The sequence below is a fragment of the Canis lupus genome, chromosome 6, assembly GCF_048164855.1.
Source record: "Canis lupus baileyi chromosome 6, mCanLup2.hap1, whole genome shotgun sequence".
In the NCBI taxonomy this organism is placed as follows: domain Eukaryota; kingdom Metazoa; phylum Chordata; class Mammalia; order Carnivora; family Canidae; genus Canis; species Canis lupus.
This window is the reverse complement of record NC_132843.1, coordinates 58647296-58668465: the sequence shown is the minus strand read 5'-3', so window position 1 is coordinate 58668465 and position 21170 is coordinate 58647296. Positions and strand designations below refer to the sequence as shown.

The 21170-nt window shown below is 42.8% G+C and overlaps 1 protein-coding gene across 2 annotated transcripts in view; it reads right to left on the bottom strand.

Moving 5' to 3' along the window:
* Positions 1-21170, bottom strand: part of PAPPA2 (pappalysin 2) — a 456471-nt gene that overhangs the window by 3918 nt on the left and 431383 nt on the right. For both annotated transcript variants that reach the window (XM_072830732.1, XM_072830733.1), the window contains one exon: positions 1959-2057. In XM_072830732.1, coding sequence (XP_072686833.1) covers positions 1959-2057 — 99 coding nt within the window. The remainder of the gene's footprint in view (positions 1-1958; positions 2058-21170) is intronic.

The window sequence follows — 21170 nt, the reverse complement described above, 5'->3', positions numbered from 1 at the left end:
AGGCAGAGGGAGAAGCAGGCTCCATGAAGGGAGCCTGATGTGGGACTTGATCCCGGGTCTCCAGAATCATGCCTTGGGCCAAAGGCAGGCACTAAATTGTTGAGCCACCCAGGGATCCCCTCATTTTGCCACCTTAAAAGCATGAAGTTTTGCCCACCTTGAACCCAGGATGTACTCTGACTTGGTGAAACAATGTATCTCTCTACCCATTGTTTGTGGCTGGATTGCCTTCCTGTTATATAATCAGCCCTACTCTGTGCCAAAAATGATCTGGCAAACGTTGATCTCTACCTGTTTGGACTACAGCACCAACAGACAACATACTTATTGAGTGTCCATAACCAGCCCCAGAGATAATTGGGCATTTTGGGGGACATGATGTAAAAAGTGGCAAAGATGCTGCTGCCCTTTGGGCATGGACAATCAAGTGAGGTAAGAATGGATAAGCACAGCATTTAATACCTCAAGTATACTGAAGAGATGAGCTTGGTGATTGAACAAGGGGGTTGGAGAATGGGTGGTGTTATTTGGGAGAATTTTCCAGCATATTTTCACATGTGAGGTAAAATGTGATTTAGGGGGATAAAATGCCTTTTCTTTAAAAAAAAAAAAAGATTTTATTTATTTATTTGAGAGAGAGAGAGAGAGAGAGAGGCAAGCAGAGGGAAGGGGCAGAGGAAGAGAGAGATATTGTCCACAAGACTCCATGCTGAGTGCGGAGCCAATGTGGGGCTTAATCCCACAACCCTGAGGTCATGACCTGAACTGAAATCAAGAATTGGATGGTCAACTGACTGAGCCACCCAGGTGCCCCATGAAGTGCTTTTTCAATCCTGATTCGAGTTTATGCTGGCTATAGGCACTGAAATCTATTAAAGACAAACCCTAAATTTACTGAGTGTGAGATGGAGATGGGGCAAGAATTGCTTGCTTTCTTCTGAAGTAGTCATATCTTCCTGTGTAGAGATGGGATCATTGACCAGTTGTTTTTTGCAAGTAAGAAAAATAACTAGTTGACATAATTTCTGACCTGTTATCCAAACTCTTGATCTGTTTTTCTTGGTTTGGGATTTATTGTTTTTTAGAGCAAAAGAGGGCCAAATTGAACAGTGATCCAATGAGCCCCTGAGCATTCCGCATTAAATAAGTTAATTCATAGAAGTGGTGAGAACAGTGTCTGGCATATATCAGTAATATCGGTCATTAGGTGCCATAGTATTCAGGTCTGTGTAGAGGTGATCACATAGGTGTGACCTCTTGTGGAGACATGTACAAGGAAGGAAATACTTACTCTCACTTGCATATTTCTGATTCATCAAATTGACCAGCTAGCATCAAATATCTTTGAAGCACTTGGCTTTTTATCCATATTATAGCAAAATTTCAGCCTATTCAATTTCACAGTTTTAGCATAAGCGTATCTGCCAATTTAATAGAGCCCAGAAAATTAGAGATAAAAGGAACTGAGAAAAAGACTACTGCTTGGATGTGGTCTAAGGAATGCTCCAGGTAGCTTGTGGTGGCCACTCAGCAGAAACTTGAAGTATGCTTATAATATACCATATAGGATTATTAATTTAATTACAAAGATTAATAACTAGATACCACTTCATTGGTAAATCTGCCTCCCTAGGGATTAGAGACCATAATTCCCTGCCAAAAGAGGTATATCTTGAACATGATAAGCAGACATGAGTCTCTGAGTAGCTAAAGCCATGGCTTTTCTGAAGAGTTCCAGGACCAACCATTAGGGAACTAGTGTTTTCTAACAACCTCACCTAAAATCACTGCCCTTAATCCTGTCACCATTGAAGCTTAAACGTTTGTTCATTATAACTCCCTCCTGACTACTGAATAAAAACCAATTACGACAGGGAATGAAGGAGAACCAGCCAAAGCCCCTGCCTTTATTTCTGGCACCCATGCCCCGCCTGTTACCTGCAGGTGCCCTCACTTACCTTCTTGGAAGAGAGCGTGGAAGAACAGCAGTCTCCCCCATCATAGTGGCAGTAGGCCCGATTGTTGATGGTGTCACACCACCCATCTGCTTGGAAAGGCTGGTGAGGATATGAGAGGTCAGTGTCTAAGAACAGCTTCACTGGGCTTTGTACTACTCTCCCACCCATCCCCACCATAATCCATGGAACTCAAGAGATGTTATGGGACCACTCCCAAGGGGCAGGATACAAACTGACCTAAAATGCTCAAGAAATGGAAAAGTCTCAAGACCAAGGACCCAAGGATTTGTCACATTTCACCTGCAACATCTGCTTCTGACCAACCCTAGGATCCAGAATGGTTCACTTAAACTCCCTGATCAACTTTTTCACCTTTTTGTAATTAGTGATAGGTCTTTATATAAAATAGGTAACAAAATATTTTCATACATTTTAACTCTGTTGATCATCAGGAAAAGCTGTGCTGCAGGCAAGGTTGGCTTTAATGGAGATGCATAGAAATGACAAAAACTTCCCCGGGGTCGCATAGCTATCATCAGGCAGACTTTGGGATTAGAAGTTATGCATCCTGACTTTCTGCTGCTTCTCCCAGAGTAAGAGCCATAATTCCACCCCCCCACACACACCCTCTTCTCCTAATACTTGTATTTAGAAACCCTGGTAGTCCTGGTATGCTATGAAAACTCAAATGATGTCTGTCCAGAATGCAGGGGTCCTAGAGTTTGGGACACCAGTGCTGGAACAGAAATAAACTTACATGTACAGCTACCTACTGCATAGCAGCTAGACATAGGGTGAAAGAGAAAGCTCAACTGTTCCCATTCATTCCTGTTACTGCTACAAGTTAACAGAAACCAAAATGGGAAAAGGGCCCAGGCCAAACCAGAGTTAATGGAGTGTTTCTCCCCAAAAGGGAATATATGATAAGAACAGCAACAAGCGGTTAAAAAAATAGCCCAGGAGCCCCATGCATTGTTACCCTAGAACCACTCCTGGAGAAAAACAGTGTCCCACTGCATCCTGGGGAGCATACCAGCCAGCCCACCTACTCAATCACATTGGCTGCTTCTCATCCTGAGTGGATGCCCAATTGCGAAGCCTCAGGAAACATCTTGTGGTCAAACTCTTTGGACCACAATATAGTAGACTTTCGAGTTTTGAGGTCACCTTCCAGTTGACACATTTAAATCACTTTCTCTCCCCCCACTCTCTTTAAATGTCAAATAGAGGGACTGTTCCCTACTTCATTGTGCTTTGATGAGATAGATCACTTAACTAAAAAAAAAAAAAAAAGCCATTAAATAATTTTCAGCAATTGAATTACATCAGAACGAGCTCATCCAAATCATTACTTCAATGTTTTGATTTATTCTATGGGATCCTGAGGTCATTTGAACATCATTCCAGATGTATACCAGTTTTCCAATCCCTGAAAAGTTGCTACTTGTGGGGTGGAACTCCACAGCTGTTGCACAGCTGTACAGCAAACTCATCTGAGAGCAAGAAGTAAAAATGAATTCTGTTTTCAACATGGGCCTCAATGGGATAAAAGACAGAGATTTTGAGATGAGCATTTGTCTTTCACACTGGAGTGAATGGCTCTGCAGAACAATCAGGACTTGAGGCTACAATTGCAGTCAAATAATAGGAGTCGAAATATAGCTAGCTACATCCTTAGCATTCAGAAATGCTCTTGGGTCCTCCCAGGAGGACCAGATACATCTACTGAGATTCCCCCCTAGAGTTTTCTTTTCCTCTTTTCAAGTGTTTGGTGGAGTATATTTTCCTCATCTAACACTGCATCTGTTACTTTTTCTCCAACCCTGACTGACTCATTGGCAAAACTTAATCTGTTCCTTCTTTATTTTTCATGTTATTGTCTATAAAAAATCCAAAGAGCACCCAAAATACTTTTCTTACATATAAAAGTATGGTCTTGGGTATGGAGGACTAAAGGGAGATCTTCCTTTTTGTAAGAACAACTTAAACTTTTGAATGAATTAATAAAGGATGCAGGGGGATCTTTCTTTCCAAAGTCTTCTCCAAGGATGGCTTCTCATCTTAGGAACACTAGGGAAGAGAGGCTGAAAAGTGCAAAAATAGTCTAGGTGACCTTCTTTAGCTCCCAATGGGTGTCTACTGCTATAGCCCAAGCATGATTTCTAGAAACTGCTTCTTTTCTGCTCTTAAAGGGCCATCTGGGAAAAAATAAAGGGAATTTATAAAAAGGGGCAGAAAATCAGAGAAAAGGTTGGAAAGACCCAAGTATTTAATTTACTATATACCTATTAGAATTAATTGTTCCTCCCCCAACCTGCCAAAAACAACTACTCCACCCTAAACAAACAGAGTCTCCTATGGCAACATGTGCCTGGGAAGCTTGACAGCTTGAGTCCAAAGTTACAATGGAAAAAATGGGAAGGGAAAAATGACTCATTGATCCAAAGTTTTTAAAGCATCTGAAGACTGAATGTAGATTAGATCAAAATCTCAATAATGCAAAGGTATCAGACTGGGGACATCACTCCTTGCTGTAGGAAACTTCCCCTAAGGGAGGGTGCTAGGCTTGGTTTCTCTGCACAGCATGTCCATAGATGAATTTTTACTACCTATACATATACCTCATTTATCCTATAACATCAGCAAATGAAGTGCTTCACATAAGTGAATTTTTCAAATACCTGTAGCCTATTTCCTATTTTTCAAATACCTGTAGCCTATACACTTTTTCATTTTCAATTTTAACCATTTTGTCAGAAGAAACAAACAAACAAACATTCCTATTATCCTGACTGTTAATAAGTTTAATAGAATACAAAGTCATTGACATGAACATTTTTCATTTTCATTTACAGGAAGACTCTCTGTGTTGGGCTACTTACCCTTTCACTAAGTGAGCAGCCTCTAAAACTCTCTCTCTTTATGAGTCAAGCTTCTTAGAATTATACCTCAACTAAATACCTAGACCTGAGAGAGACATGAGGTTTCTCTTCTTATGATGAGCTTGATAATATCTACGGCCAGCTAGTTGTGTTCCAGGAAGATGAGGCAGCCATATAAACGTCTATCAGTGAGTGATGAAATTGGAAGGGCTGTCAGCCTGTATGCTTCTAAGACTATGGAAACTGTACGACTTCAGAAACTTCTCAAAAGTAAATTTCTTCTTTATGTTATCTATATTCTTCATGTTATGTTATTTTCTGTTTAAGATTGTTTGGAAAGTTAGGCATGGGGATGGTAGCCCTATTCATTGTCTATGGATATAGTCATTCATTCAGTCATTCAACATCCTTTATCCCATACCTCTATGTGCCACACATTGTTATGGGGATACAAAGATAAATCAAACATGGTTCCAGTCCTTGATAGAATCCATCATAAACAAGTATAGCTTATGATGATAAATGCTCCAAAGGGGTGTGGGCAAGAGAGAAGTACCTAATCCAGATTTTGGTTGGGGATATTTGTAAGAGCTTTCAGGGGCTGACTCTGCTCTAACCAGCTCTGTGGTGGAGAGGTTGGGACTGGATGATTCAGAGGAGAAGCCTGAGAAAACTTGTAAGGGAAAAAAATAGGGTGAGACAGGTGGTCCCAGACTGCCTATCACATACCCATCCTCAGAAAGCACTCCATAAATGCTTACTGACTGGCTGATAACACTTCTATTATTTGAATTATATGAAGAACATTTTTCTCTATAGCTTGCAACAGAATTCCTGACCACACTGATATTTTAGAAAGGTTAATTTTGAACTTGAGATGTTCTGCTCTGCTAACCTATAACTTAGATCTCAGCCAAAAGTGACTACTATACCCCTACAGGTAAGACATGGAGCAAAATCCTGATTTATCATCTTGAGGAATGTTTCAGACCAGGAGAAGATGCTAATCACCATTCATGCCTAATGCTTAACACTATTTTCTTTTTCCCATGTCATTTCCCATCAAAACCCTCTTGGTATGTGGGTCTGACAAATCAGACCCACATCCATTTCTTATTGATGAGGCTACATCACAGCCAAAGAAGCCCTTTTCCAGGGAAGCTGTGGTGCCATGCCCAGTGGAGTCCTTGCAATAGACGGAAACTCTCATAAATATATACAAGAATGTGTGCCAAGTTTCTCTTTTTTTTTCTGGCTTTTCAATGAATGCTTGGCCTGAGTCTCCAGTCTCATTCTCATTCTCCTTTTATCCCATGTCTACAATGCCTAGGCTTCACTGCAAGGTTGCTCTTAGAATTTCACAAGTGAAAATTGTGAGGTCTTTGAGGCCTCTCAAGAACCCTTCGTGACCAGAACACTACTTGCTTTTTGGTTGTTGTTGGTTTTTTGGGGTTTTTTGTTTGTTTGTTTGTTTTTGTTTTTTTAAAGGATCATAGATTACATGAAGTTCTAAGGTTGGAACTTTTGTTTTACAAATGAAACGGAGCCTTAAAAAAGGAGAAATGTCTTGTTGGTAAGACTAGTGGTGGCAATCCTGGGAATAAGATAGGGTCTCTGGATTCTCGATCTGATGTCCTTTCTACTATAGCATGCTACCACTATCTGACGATTTCACTAATTTTTTAATTTATTGGGAATACAGGGTAATTTAAATTCCTTTGGCACCTCTATAAAAAAAGGCTTAGGTACAGTAAAATTAATAATTAAGTGAACCCAATGATCTAATATACAAGCAAAAAAGGGCTGTATATGTATTAATTCCCCTGAACCCCAATAACTTCACTTCTGCTCTTCTCAGTTGCAGATCAATGTTTATCCCAAATAAGCTACCTGGCACTATCACTCCTTTTGGCCTCAGGGCTTGGTCAGCACATATTTTCCTAGAGGCTGATTTCCCCAGGAGGAAGTAGCACTATGCTCCCATCCCATCAGCAGATGCCTGCAACCCAGAAACATTTATTTCTGGGTCCCAGAATGCTAAAGCCAGATATTTTTCTGCTCACTGCAGTCATCTGACGGAAAGAGGAAATGGAGCTGTTCCCCTCCTCCAGTGTTCACCCCTTGGGGTGGGAGGGTGCCAATGATCTCACATTTGTGGGTTTGCAACAATCTTCCTGGAAAATGTAAAATTAAAATAGATACCCTGAGATGGATTCTGCAGGAAGAGTTTCTTCCATACAACCTCCTCTGGAAAATCTCATCTGGCTTCCTGGACCCAGAGAGTCCTCCCTGCCTTTGCATTACCATGGTATATTTTATCCAAATATGATTCTTTGGGACTTAACACTCTGTATTATCAAGGGCTCAGAGTCTAACTAACCATCTTTATAGTACCAGCTGCTAGTTCAATGTCTGATGCCACAGAAGATTCTCAATAAATGAATAAATATGAGGGTAGCTAACTAAATTTCCTTAGCTTATTTTGTGACCAGATCCCTCCTTTTCATTATTCCTCTCCTACTATGTACAGAGCATTGGTATACATTTATCTACAAGTGGGCAGAGACAGCAGAATGTACCATCTGAAAGTTCTCCTTCTATAAACAATCTAAAAGTGTTGGATAAAATTTAATGATATCCTCTTAACTCCAGAGCTGGGATAATAAGAAAAGAAGAAAAATTACCAGAGGCCAAAGCCAAAAAGCATCTGAAAACCAGATCAGAAAGAAGGTAGTGAAAGCATGGCTGTCTTAGGAATGTTTGCAAATATCTGTAATCAAGTGGTTCGGTTTTAACAGCTGATTGGGAATAGGGGCCCAGGTCTTAGGTCTTTGCAAGGAGGGTAATTTGTAAGTGATGCTGTTAGTATTTTAACGAGAAGGCTGTGTTTGTGAGGACTGATATGGAATGACACAGTCATCCAGCAATGCGGCACAGGTAACTTGGCTCCCTTGGCACTGGTAGATCTGTTCCTGCCTACCAGTCCTGAAGACTAGATGATGCAAATCCGCTGATCACTAGGATATTAAGGATCTGCTAAGCTACCAGACAGTAGTTGAAACTGCAAATAGTACCTCTTGGAAGGCCAAGGGTCTACTCTACAAACAATAGACAAGCAAGATGTAATTCAAAGAAAGGCAGTGAAGACACATGTTCTGTTGGATGGGCAGAGAGAAGCCCCCCGTTGGTTGGCCAAGAGAGTGATCAGGAGTTGGGTTGTAGTCCTGTGGTCTACTGTATTTTACTGGTCCATGTAAAGTCATGGAGCTTCTGTGTAGGGCTTCAAATCTCTCTGCCTGTGCAATCTACCAGACCCTCAAAAAAGGAAAAGCAAATGTGGCATTTTATAGGGTCCAAAAGAAAAGCCGGATTATAAACAGTTTATCTCTGTCTGACACCAAAACTAAAGCACAGTCTTGGAATAGAAATAATCAAATAGTGCAAAAATCAATTCTTCTGAAAGAAATAGTTGGGATAAATTGAGATGGAAAAATTAAAGCAAACAAAGTAAGGCCAAATGACTTCTTTCTCCTGTAAGATTTTCATTGGCTTGAAGGTACAAAGGGCTTAATACCTCCTGCTCTGGAAAATGATCAAGGCTGTACAGTCCGGTGATTAAGAGCATGGGATATGGTGTTAGATAAACCTGTGCCCAGATCCCAGCTGTGCTCCTTACCAACTCTTAGATTGGAGCAAATTACTGGACTTTTTAAATCAGCAGTATCCTTGCTGGTGAGTGAGAATAACACCTACCTCATAGATTGCTGTAAGGAGTCAATGAGCAAATGGAGGTGAGATACTTAACACAGTCCCTGGTCCACAGTAAGTACTCAAGGGATCCTAGTTTTATGAAGGTGGCAGGAACACTACCATTGCTTTTACTGCTGTGGGTTTGGTGTCTGAGTTCCCTCCACAGAGACTCTGGTCAGAAAAACTCCAAGATTGTACCAGCAACAATTTACAGTCAAAGCCATGGATGCTCTCATCCCTGCGCCTCCTGCCCCATTCACTTTCACCACAAATGCACCATCTGAGTCACGAAGGAGTCAGGTGACAAGGGAAATGGGTCTGGAAATTATAAAAACAGAGTGGGAGAGGCGACTGGCTTCTGGAAACCAGGGCTCTCCTCAAAACCATAGTGGTGACTGGAGTATCTTAGCCTCTGAAAAACCCCAAACATCACAGACACCTCTTCCCTGACGTGCACCACAGGAAAACAGGAAAGTGAGAAGACTCTCTGTGACTTACTTTTCAGCCAAAAATAACCTCCTAGCAGCCCCTTTCATTTCACTGCAAATAAAGACCCAGCGCTGCAGACTCTTCTACCTCACTTACAAACATACACCAGCCTGCTTTCCCACTAGCCTCCCCTCTGGGCCCGACAGAGCCAGGTGCTTCTCACCCACCCCAAGGCGGGGGCAGGGTAGGAGCCCCAAGTTCTGAAGACAAGGCAGGGGTGCACTCAGGTAGAGTCTGCATTTATCTGTGCCAGAGAAACGGTGGCTCAGAATTAGGGCTCTACTACCCAAGAGATAGAGACAGAAGAGAACATCCCTCCTCAGGTCCTCGTCACACTGTCTTAGAGGCTCAAGGACTGAACGAGGCAGCCCTCCTGACATTTGTGGTCTGCCCCATCTGTTGGGAAATGCCATGGTTGTGAGCCACTGCTACTGACAGGAGTCAGGAGTCAACCTGGAGGCCGCACGCCTGCTAAGAAGCTCTGTGCCTTTGGCCCTTACCCCCATGGCCCTTCTACCAAACTGCACAAGACTGTGACAGTGCCCAGCGCTCTGCTCCAGGCCACCGTCCCTACTCCTTCTTCACATCTCCATAATCACAAGGTCACTGTCAGGCCCCTCTATGCCATAGCTTGTCTCCATGTCCCAAACAAAGAAACCTCCAAATCTTTCTTCTTCTCCTCCAATAGTCTGACTCCTGTCCCCCACGCTTGCCCTTGTCTCTGGAGCAGCTGGTCCAGATTTTGTATCAGTGACTCCTAATCCTGTGCTTGTTGCCCTCCCTCCTTCTCCAACCACACAGTAACGCTTCCCAAGATGCAGTTCTCCCAGAGTCCTGGTATCTGTGATGTAACAGAGGCTGTGCCTGGGCTCCCAGCAAGAACTAAGAAGGACACATCATCGGACCTCATCCGCCTCTCCGCAGCCAGCCCGATGGGCCCATTGATGGATTCTCGTGATTTTGTCTTTCTTGTTTGGATGGGGTCTGGGGAAGGTGGTGGTGGCAGAGGTGGCCTGCAGGCCCTCCTGCCAGGGTCCTGCTGTGCTGCCTTTGACTTTCTTCTTAAACAGAGGAATGGATTAGCAACTGTTTGTGCCGGGGGAGTTTCCTGCCTCCTCTCCTGCTAATTGGAGCTGACCTACTGCGTTTCAAGGTTAGGGACAGAAACTCTGAAGAGGTCTGAACTCTGTAGGGCAGGGACACTCCTTCCTTCCCTCCCCCACTCCTGCTTCCTCCCAGGAGCAACAGGTCACACAGAGCAGCAGGTTCACAATCAACGACAGGTGAGTGAGCATCATGGAACACCCCCCTCCCCCGCCAGAATAGACTTTCTAAACTAAGAAGCCAGAGTATTTTCTTCTTGCCTTGCCTTCTTCGAGATAAGGAGCTCGCCCTCCTTCCCTCTCCTTCCCTGGCCTCCCGAGATGATCTGTTCTCCCTATCCTCCCGGCTCTTAAACATCACCTGCCAGTGGCTGCGCCTGACCTTCCAGGTACAGGTTGGTATAGCCTGATCCTTACAGAACCAAACTTGACGATTCAGAAGAACGGAACTGGGAGCGTGAGTTCAGGCCACCGCAGCCACGTGGCCGAGTGGGAGGGATGTGCCTGGCCCCGTCACCGCTGTGGCCGGCCACTCGCTGGGCTGCAAGGCGGCCACCCCTGGGAGTGGAGCATCCTCCCTTCCAGAGCCCACCCAGGGGCTCCGGGAGGCCTAGGACACCTGAAGCCAGGGGTGGAGAACCTGCAGCTGGGAGAAAGCGCTGGAGAAGCACCTGGAAGAAAGCCCAGGGCAGACTGCCGGGGTGCAGCTCTGCCTTTGAGCCTCTCCTTCCCTCTGTCCCTGTCTTCTGGTTCCTTGGCCAGCCTGCAGTTCACGGGAGGTTGAGGCTGGCCCGGGCTGGCCAGGGGATCGTTCCACCGCAGCCCGCCACGCGTGCTGGCCCCCGCGCCCCGCCACCCGCACGCCCGTGCCAGGCAGCCGGCATGTCTTGGCTCCCCACGCCTGCCTGTGGAAGATGACCGGGAATGCAGACTGTGGGAGGAAATGACAATATTCATTGTTTGGATTAAATATTTTTTTTGGCCCTCCTGCTGTTTGCTGAGCGTCTTATTATTTTTTTTCTTTCCCCATTCTCTCATTCCTTCTCTCCTCCCTCCCTCACCCGCCCCCCCCCCCCCCCCCTAGCTCTCTCCTCAGCAATCAAGCACACTGGGAGAAATTTCGAGGAGAAAGCAGACACTCCTAGGATGCAAAGAGCTGTTTGAAGAAATCAGAGCAGTTGACCAACAAGCCTTTTGCCATCCAGCTCTTCACGAAGAGGATGCACTTTCGGGCAAATCTAAATCACAGGATTTTGAGCGTTCACAAGTGCTCCTGGGATATAACTCACAGCATTTGTTTTCTCTCTGATTCTCTTTCTTTTATATATGTGTATATACACTTGATTACATACATGTAATATACACATACATTCCACAATGTATATACATGCATACACATAAGTACGGTACATATGATATATACAGTATTCATGTATACATGAATGTCACAATAATATATAATATGTATATTATAGATATATAACATTAAAATATGTGTTTTATTATATACACACATGCACACAGACATATATAGTTTCTCTAAAAGCTCTTGGCAAAAAGAATGAGTCTAGGGATCCCTGGGTGGCACAGCGGTTTAGCGCCTGCCTTTGGCCCAGGGCCCGATCCTGGAGACCCGGGATCGAATCCCACGTCGGGCTCCCGGTGCATGGAGCCTGCTTCTCCCTCTGCCTGTGTCTCTCCCTCTCTCTCTCTCTCTCTCTCTCTCTCTCTCTGTGTGTGTGTGTGTGTGTGTGTGTGACTATCATAAATAAATAAAAATTAAAAAAAAAGAATGAGTCTAGAGCCTCCTAGAGGTGAAAATATTTTTATAAACTATAAGCCATAATATAGAAACCAGATACTATTTTTATCTTATACATGGCATTTTCTGTGATAAGTCACTGTGCTGCAAGGATTGTACACATGATCTACTGAACACTCACAACTCAGTAAGGTAGGTATTATTATTATTCCCATTTCACCAATTAAAACACCAAGGACTTAAGCCATTAAGGAACCTGTCTGAAGAAAAGATGCGGAGCCACTATATAGCAGGCCCATGCTATAATCATCTTGACACGTTCACACTGCCTCCAGTGTTGTTATCAAACAATAATGATGCACCACACTCCACTTCTCAGTACTGAACATAGTCTAATCTCTCACCACAACAATGAGCATGCAAAGCCACTCTCTGAGGAAAAGTCAATGCCATACAAATCCATGCAAAATGTATCATCTAGGATATTTAGTTCAAAACACAGACCCTGAGCCAGGCATGAGGTTAGCTGCTGAAATCCCGGAATATCTAATCAATACATACTTAGTGTGTCTTCTAGGTACAAGGTCCCACAGTAGGTCCTGTGGATGACAAAGTCTGCATTAAAGAAGCTTTGGTGTCATCAGCACTGAATAAGGGCAGAATCTGAATAGGATCTGAGACAGTAGGGAAGAAATCACAGGCCAGTGGAGGATTAATTCCTAAAGTAATTAATGGCACCAATAAGAGCTATAAGTTTCAGAATAGGACAGGGGCTGGGATATTTCAGGCTTTATGGAGCATATAGGATTAGATTTAATTTTTGAGCACAGATAGGATTTGGGCAGAGATATGGGGAGAGAAATCCCAGCAGGCGGGAAAATATAAGCCAAGATTTCAGATTAAAAAAATAAAAAGATGTATCTGTGGCTTTCTGCCTCAAGTATTAATGGCCCACATTTGGAACTAGGTCAAAATCTCCATTCAGAGGAATCTAGGTAGTCACTATCCTGAAGACAATAGGGAGCCCTGGAAAGTCGGCTTTCTTTTTTGTTTTGTTTGAACTGAAGAACACGATAAAAGTCAGGTTTCAAAGGTTGGTAGAGAAGTGGAAGGATTCGGAGCAGATAGAAGTTTACCTCAAACAGATAAGAACTAAGAACAGAACTGGCTGGTTGTAATATAGAACCAAAAAACAAAACAAAACAAAACAAAACAAAAAAAACCCTGAGGTATCACGAAGAAAATTGCCAAGATTTGGCAAATGGTTGTATTTGAGTAGAAGGCCGATGGAGATGAGAGTTTTCCTATGACATTTTGACTACTCAAATCATGCTAAACTTTTCTCAAAAAAAAAAAAAAATTGCTCCTTGAAAAAGCAGCTAGAAAGAATCCTTACTAAATCTAAGGACTGTGTCTTAAGAAATAGAGCCTGATCAGTCAGCAAACCCTGTCCTAGCTCACAGTGAGAAGCTCTACATGTTTTCTTTTTCCATATAAACACAGGCCTAGAGGGTCCCAGCCCATTTTCTCTCCTGTCTGATTTCTGCCAGGCTGTCTCCACAACTTAGACATGACTATTTTATCACTCCCTGAAACACTCAGGTCCAGCTGAGTTGAGGAATGGCAGGAGGGAGGTGTCATATTTATTCTAGAATATTTTCTTGCCAATAGTCTTGTTTCTTTTAGCCCCGGTCTAATGTTTAGTTCCTGTGTCTGTGAACAGCTCAATTTGTGTGGCTGATTACCGTGATTCTCGAGCTCACCCTGTCACGCCATCCCACGTTGTCAATCTGGCTATTCTATTCTCCTGCTAATTGGTGGATGCATCCAGTCTCCCATTCCTCCATATGGAACCTATTCTCTGCGCAAGGGTCTTGTTTATATTCCCTTTATCTTGGGGATGCTTGTCTGTGTATCTTATTCACTCATCCACTGATCGGCTATTTCACATGTTCTCCACGCTCATTTCCCTGGTCTCTGATCCTCACTCTACAGGGTTCAGTGGCATGCCACCTCTTCCTCCAGCCTAAAGCTTGCAAAGCCTGGGGAGGCATCCCAACAGGTGGCCAGCACCCCGTGTTCATCTCTTAGCTGAGTCTTCTACAAGTCCTATGTTCCTAGTGTATGTGTTGTTTATTTGTTTTTAATTTTCCTACCAGTTAAGAACACAGACTCTAGAATCAGACGGCCTGGGTTCATGCATTTATCCCACATCTGCCACCTCTGGAGCTTTGGAAAGGCAACTGAATTCTCAGCCCCTCACTTTCCTGTGTACTGAACAGGAATGATAATAAGGGTAATGATTCCTTGGTACTCACCCGGTATACAGCAAACGCTAACTAATGTTATTAAATACACCATGCAACCAGGGGCTATTTCTTGTCTGTTTTCTGAGTGCAACGAGCCCAGATGCTTTTCTATGTGGGAAGGTTAAGAATAGCCCTCCCAAAGGTGGCTACTAGATAACCAGGTCATTCTCTCTTTTAACTATGGCCTGTAATCCCGGGGATCTTATATATACCTTGTCCAACTATGGGCACACACACACACACACACATAAATACCTAAGTCAGGTTAACTGATACTAATCCTCTCTCTTACATTCTACTGAAGATAGTGGAGGTACTTCAGCAATGCTGTGTCAAAGTCTTCCTTTAGTCCCTAGTCTCTTTATTCCCCTCATCATCTCCATTTCCATGCTGGACCCTGCTTGCTCTGACAACCCCCATGATCAATGTATCCATCCCTACCATAGTATCTGCATATTCTCCTACCCTTCTGGAAAGCAGCTGACATATTAAGGGGTCAATGACAAAAAATTATCTGCAACTAGATACAATAGAAAATATCGAGGCAAAAAATGACTTCAATTTTAGAAAGTTTGAGACTTTGTGAGTCATATGTGGGAAACAAATATTTGAGGAAGAAATAGAAGCATATATATCTCCCCTAAAATCACATAATGTAGGTAGCCGCCTATTAAAGAAAATTGGGAAACTTAGTTCTACATGTCAGAACACCTTCTGCTTAGGTGAAGTGCACACATGAACAATGCTATTAGGAACAGCAATGCTGTTTCTCCAAAATGTGTATGTTTCAGCCCCAACTCCCAATATGATGGGATCTGGAAGTGGGGCTTCTGACAGGTAATTAGGTTTAGGTGATATCAAGATAGGATCAATTCTCTTAAAGAAGACAGACCAACACTTCCTTTCTCTCTCCCTCCCTTGTGAAGATGTAGCAAGAAGGCAGCCATCAGCACAAAAGAAAGAGAGCCTTCACCAGGAAAATGAATCAGCCAGTACCTTAATCTAGGACTTCCCAGCCTCCAGAACTCTGAGAAATAAATGTTTGTTGTATAGGCCAGCCATTCTTTGGATTTTGGTACAGCAGCCAAGCAGACCAACACTCATGCCTTATTTAGTGAATTTATTAATTTAGCTATGTTTACTTATTTGTCAACACTAAGAATTTTCAGAGATCTTGTCTGAAAAAGGGGTGAATGAAAAGAAAGTAAGGCAGGTCAGGCAGGAAGCAGCTCCCAGAGGGAGCCCAAAGAAATAAAAAGATCACTGGCTACTATTTAGTCACTAGGCAATTTGGACGGATCTGGCCATCGGGCTGGGCACACAGGGCATGGAAACGGGATAGGTAGTATGGCCAACAAGCCAGGCAGGCTGCAGGCACTCGTGACTCAGCTACCGTGTCATTAGGGTCATAGCCAGTTCCAAGGCCAGAGACTGTTCCCAGAAATCTAACAGCATTGCAGACATGCACCACCAAGTTTAATATTTCTCACATTAGAGAGACTTCAGTTGAATCTAATCTCATTTTTAATTAGTCCTCACATCGCCTGGTGAGACAGATTAATATGATTATCCATATTCCACTGATGGGGAAAATGAGACAAAAGGCCATGCCCCAAGGTCACTTGGGGAATGAGCAATAGAGGTGAAAATTAAACTTAAGCATTTTAAACTTTCAAGCCAGCACACAAGGGAGAGGACATTGGGGAGTAACTTTCAGCTCCATTTGTTTGGGATCTTTCACATCTGGATAATGTATATTCAATTTATACTTGGTTTCTCTAATTAAAAAATAAAATACTAATTCCAGTTCTGAACCCCAATATTCTATATTCAATGCATAAGGAATTTACCAAATAATATGTGCCAGGGAAAGCCAAAGAAGAGAATAAAATGAGTATTATTAACAACATGAGAATATTTATTGACTATTTATGGATGTTTAATAATAAACTACAGTGTGTGTAGGGGGTGGATATAAACACAGAGGAATGAAATATGCCCCTTGCCCTCTAGAAGCTGGTTTAACTGGATATTCAAAATTGATACACCAACAAAAACACAAATAGCGTATATCTCCAACTGCATAGGCAGGAACCAAGTTTTTCCTAGTTCCCCGCAGTAGACATTAAGCATTATATGTTGGTAAACTGTTAGCTGAGCTTTTCTGAGAACAAACTGAGATATCAGTATAAGAGGCAAACTCACAGAATAATCATCCACCACCCCTTCCAACCCAATTAACTTCATCTTCAACTCCTCTCTATTCATGTCCAGCATCGAAATGTTTGCCATTCTACTGCAGAAATAGTTTTTGTATCCAGCCCCTTGTCTTTCTTCTCTTTCTACTTCCTCAAGTTCAGTGAGGAGGCTGTTACATTAGCTCAGGTTAGAGATGATAAGGTGCTGACTTCCATGGTCATGGTATGCCACCATGACTTTCTACCTAAGGTATAAGTCCTATCATCTCTTCTCTGTAACAGATTTTTAATGCTCACCTGATATCTATCACCTGTGTTTCTCTGACTTTTTTGAGGTGGGCTTGAGGCCATATAACCATGAACTGATAAATGAGAAGGCAAACAGAAATGATGTATCACTTCTGGTCCAAGGGACTCAAGAGTTACTGGCCGCTCAGTTTCTTTTTCACCTCTTTGGAGACAACCATGGAGACCACATTTTGAGAGAATAGAGGAATAAGATGGTAGAGATGAATAGGTGCTTTAAAGATTTAAGACTTAACCTCAAAGACCAAATCAAGGGGTGGATCTTTACAGCATTTGTTAAGACTTTTAATTGGATTAAAGTGGTACCTAGGGGATTCTTGCAACTGAACAAAATGCTTCATCGAGAACAGACTAAGGACTTTGTCCCAGGGAAGCTTCCTAAACTCAGAATACCTTTAATTCCTCTTTAATTCCTATCCCCCAAAAGTTGCTTTTTTGCAACTTTTCTCAGAGGGATTTCAGAATTGTGGTGGGCCAGTAATTGTTATGTGCCTCTCATTATTCTCCTTGTAAGGTGAGGTTTACTGTAGGTGTCTTGTCTCTCTGCTCCACTGTGTCCTTCAGGTGTGGAAGGCAGAGAATTTGTGATGTTAGTACACCAGGCTCTAGATTAAGAGAAGCATATTGTAACCTGATAATAAATCATGGCAGTCTAGATTTTCAAGCCTGATGCTATGACTGGGTAATACTTTTGCAGTATCTTGGGATCAGGTGGGATAAATGGGAACATAACAAGTGTTTGTGACTACACAACTGGCAGATGACAATATATGTCTACGGTTCCTTTCACTATTTGTTCCTTTGCTATGACTTCACTATCAACAGAGTATAATTCCTCTTCCCACTAATTTTGAATCTAGCTATGTGGGTTGTCTTGACCAATGTAATGTATGTGTAACATATGCTACATTTGACCAGAGGTTTTCAATGTACTGGCCCTTTGGTACCCATGCTATCCACCTAGAGCAGAACATACCCCGTGTAGTAGCTGCTGACCCTGAAACCCAAAGTCCTTGAGTGAGAGACATATGGAGTATATCTGAGCCCAAACCACAACCTAAAAGCAGGACTGCTTTAGTCTATCTGCAGATGCACAAGTGAGAAGTAAATTTTGTTATTAAAAAACATTGATGTTTGGGGATTATTCATTATGCAGCATTATTACAGACAAGTTTGATGACTGCAAGCTACCACTTCCTTTCACATCTTTGCCTTTCCTTTTTTTTTTTTTAAATTCTTACTGTAAGAACTTAATTGACTTTATTTATTTATTTTTTTAAAATATTTTTTATTTATTTATTTATGATAGTCACACAGAGAGAGAGAGAGAGAGAGAGAGAGAGAGAGAGGCAGAGGGAGAAGCAGGCTCCATGCACCGGGAGCCTGACGTGGGATTCGATCCCGGGTCTCCAGGATCGCGCCCTGGGCCAAAGGCAGGCGCCAAACCGCTGCGCCACCCAGGGATCCCCACATCTTTGCCTTTCCATACACTTCTCTTTATCCTTCAAAAGGTTACCCTCTATAAGATTTCCATGTGATCTGGACAAGCTATTTGCTTTATTCTCTGTGTTTCCATGTTACTTTGTTCATATCTTTGTATTATTACTCATTAAGTAGCAACTGATCTTTTACCTCCATTGCACAGACTATGTTAGGAACTTACTTTTGTAATCTCAGCAAATAACAGGCATTCAGAAATATTATTTTAACGGAAGAAATTAATAAATGGGTGTGAAGTTGTGGTCATAGTTTAGTGACCATGATATAAGTTGAGAGAAGATGCTATGACTTTTCTGCAAATCCTAGCCATTGGGGGGAGCAGCAAGCTTTTAGATTGAGAAATGGTATGAGGCTTATACAAAAAAACTGGATGGCTTTGTTTTTTTTCATGCGTTGGAATTTGGAGCCCTAGATTCTGTAGCTAAGCTTGGAGAGGTGGGAAGATGCTTCCCATGCATGAAGTATTGTACATTCCTGGGTTAGAACATGTTTTCTTTGGGGGTTGTTGTGGTTTCTTTCTTTTTTCTCTTTTCTTTTCTTTTTCTTTTTTTTTCCCCAGCTTTGGAAGCATCTAATGTTTGCAATAACAATAACAACAACAAAAATATGAGGTTGGCCCAGTATGAATCAGGAGAGAATTTGTACATGCAGCAGACGTAGGGGGTGGAGAAGGGGGTGGAAGGTGGAGGGAGGGGAGAAGAAAGGAAAAACACAATTGCCAGGAGCCTAAAAGACAAAAATGCCATGCCTGACACGTGGCTGGCACAGTGGGCAGCAACATCTGTTCTCGATGAGGATCCCCGGTGTGTGCTGCTATGTGTGCACGTGTGTGTGCATGTGCGTGTGTAAGGAAACACCCAGGCTCTGTGCTTCAGGAAGCCTGCTTGTGGCTCCAGTCTCACTGAGTCTGAAATGCTGCCCTCAGTGGTGGCCTCTTACCGTGGGTTAGATCTGCAGCCAACTTATTCTTGCAAAGTATGTTGCAGGCTAGAATGGGCTGTGGAAAACAAGCCCGAGAAAAGCCACAAGGGCCTCCTGACCCATTTGAATTTTTCTCCTGCCAAGTTCTCATTACTGATCTTAAATAGGAAGGAAAACATGTATAAGGCTGAAGAGGCTATGGAGAATTTATGGGGGGAGATGGGCTGACTTAGGACCACTGGGCTAGGGGTGCCGAGACAAGGAAGAGGTAATAAGTCTGTTTTCAAAATAGGTATATGGTTTTGTTTTGTCTTTTTTTTTTTTCATTTTGGTTAAGCATTCAGAGACTCATTTTTCTCTCTTATTCTCATTACTGTGTTCAATGGAACAGAAGAAAAATCAGGTGGAGGTTTTGTATCCTCTATGGACTGTAGGCACACTCTAAACGGGGAGCTTCTGAAGGAAACGCCCCCAGCTGTTGGGCTGGAGGGCGCTGCAAGCCTTAGATCTCAGCTGTTGTCAGCCCCTCACACAAGGTTCTGAGACCCACATTGGGTGCCTACACTTGGAAAGGTACATCCAAAGAGACGCAAAATCTAGTTTAAAATTGTAGGCCTTGTTCCTGAAAGGAATCAGACAGAATCAAAAGGAGGGAAGCAGAGGCTCTGTTTCTCCATACCAGTTCTTTGCGGCTGCGTTATGTGCACACCTGCTAGCAGACATTCAACTCCCTCGGGCAGGACCTCTGGTGCAGATGATTCAGACCAGCCTTACTTCAGAAAACTTCTCACATGGGGCTGAGAATACTACTGATAACCCTGTGGTGGCATTTTAGTGTCTACCCATGCTCCCACAAACGTCATCTTATTTGAGAGCCAGAAGAACTTTGTAAGTCAACCAAGGAACATAGTATTTTCCCATAGGAGTCAAATGACTTTGGCTGAAGTCACATGACCAAAGAGAAGAAAGGTGATGTGGAACCAAGTTTCTTCTCCCCAGGGTGCACAAACAGCCTTCAGAGAGCTGAAAGGACCCTGGGAATCCAAACTTCATCCATCTCCAAGTCCCAGGACACGGCCATACTAACCGGAGACTTAACACCAAAAAGCATTCAGTAGAGAAGACTTCTAAAGGACTAAACTCAGGGTCTCTTGGCAATCTTCTCATTCTTCACAAGTTGGTAAAATACTCCTTTTCCTCGAAGTAATCAAGTTGCTTAAGGCTGTTATCCCACCACCAGTTCTCTCCCAAACCTGTAGCTGCCCTTAACTCCCTACCTCATTTCACCCACACAAAAGATATTTATTGAGCATTTGCCATGTGCCAGTCACTGTACCACTTTATTAAGGACCTGAGATATCAACAGTGAATAAAATAAATAAAAGTCCTGCCCTGTGAAGCTTGAATCCCAGTGAGGAAAATAGATATAAAATATAGGAAATAATTATTTAGTGAATTAAAAAGTAATAGTCTTATTTTAAAAAATAGGGCGATATCAGGGAAGCAGGAGTACAATGTGTTAGGCAATGGGCAGAGAATGAGGGAGTAAGGATCATTCTAATTTTCAATCAAATGATCAGAGAGAGAATATTTGGTGGGTTGTATAAGCCAGTGTAAGGACTCTGGGTTTTACTTTGAGTGAAAGGAGGATGGTTGGAGGGCTTTAGCAGAGGAGTGCTTAGCTTTAATCTACATTTTACCAATACCCTTTGGCTGCTGAGCTGGGAATAAGCCATGGGGTGGCAGTGTGACCAGCCAGGAGGCTGTTGTACCAACACAGGTATAGATAACGATAGCTCAAGCCAGGGTAGCAGCAGCTGGGACAGTGAAAAGTGGCTGGATTGTGAATATGTTTTAAAGAGTGAGCTATTAGGATTCCATCATGAATTGGATGTGGAGGGGGAAAGAAAGAGAGGAATTAAGATGACATCAAAGATTTTTGTCATGAGCAACTAGAAGCATGCAGTTGCCATCAACTAACGGGAAAGTCTG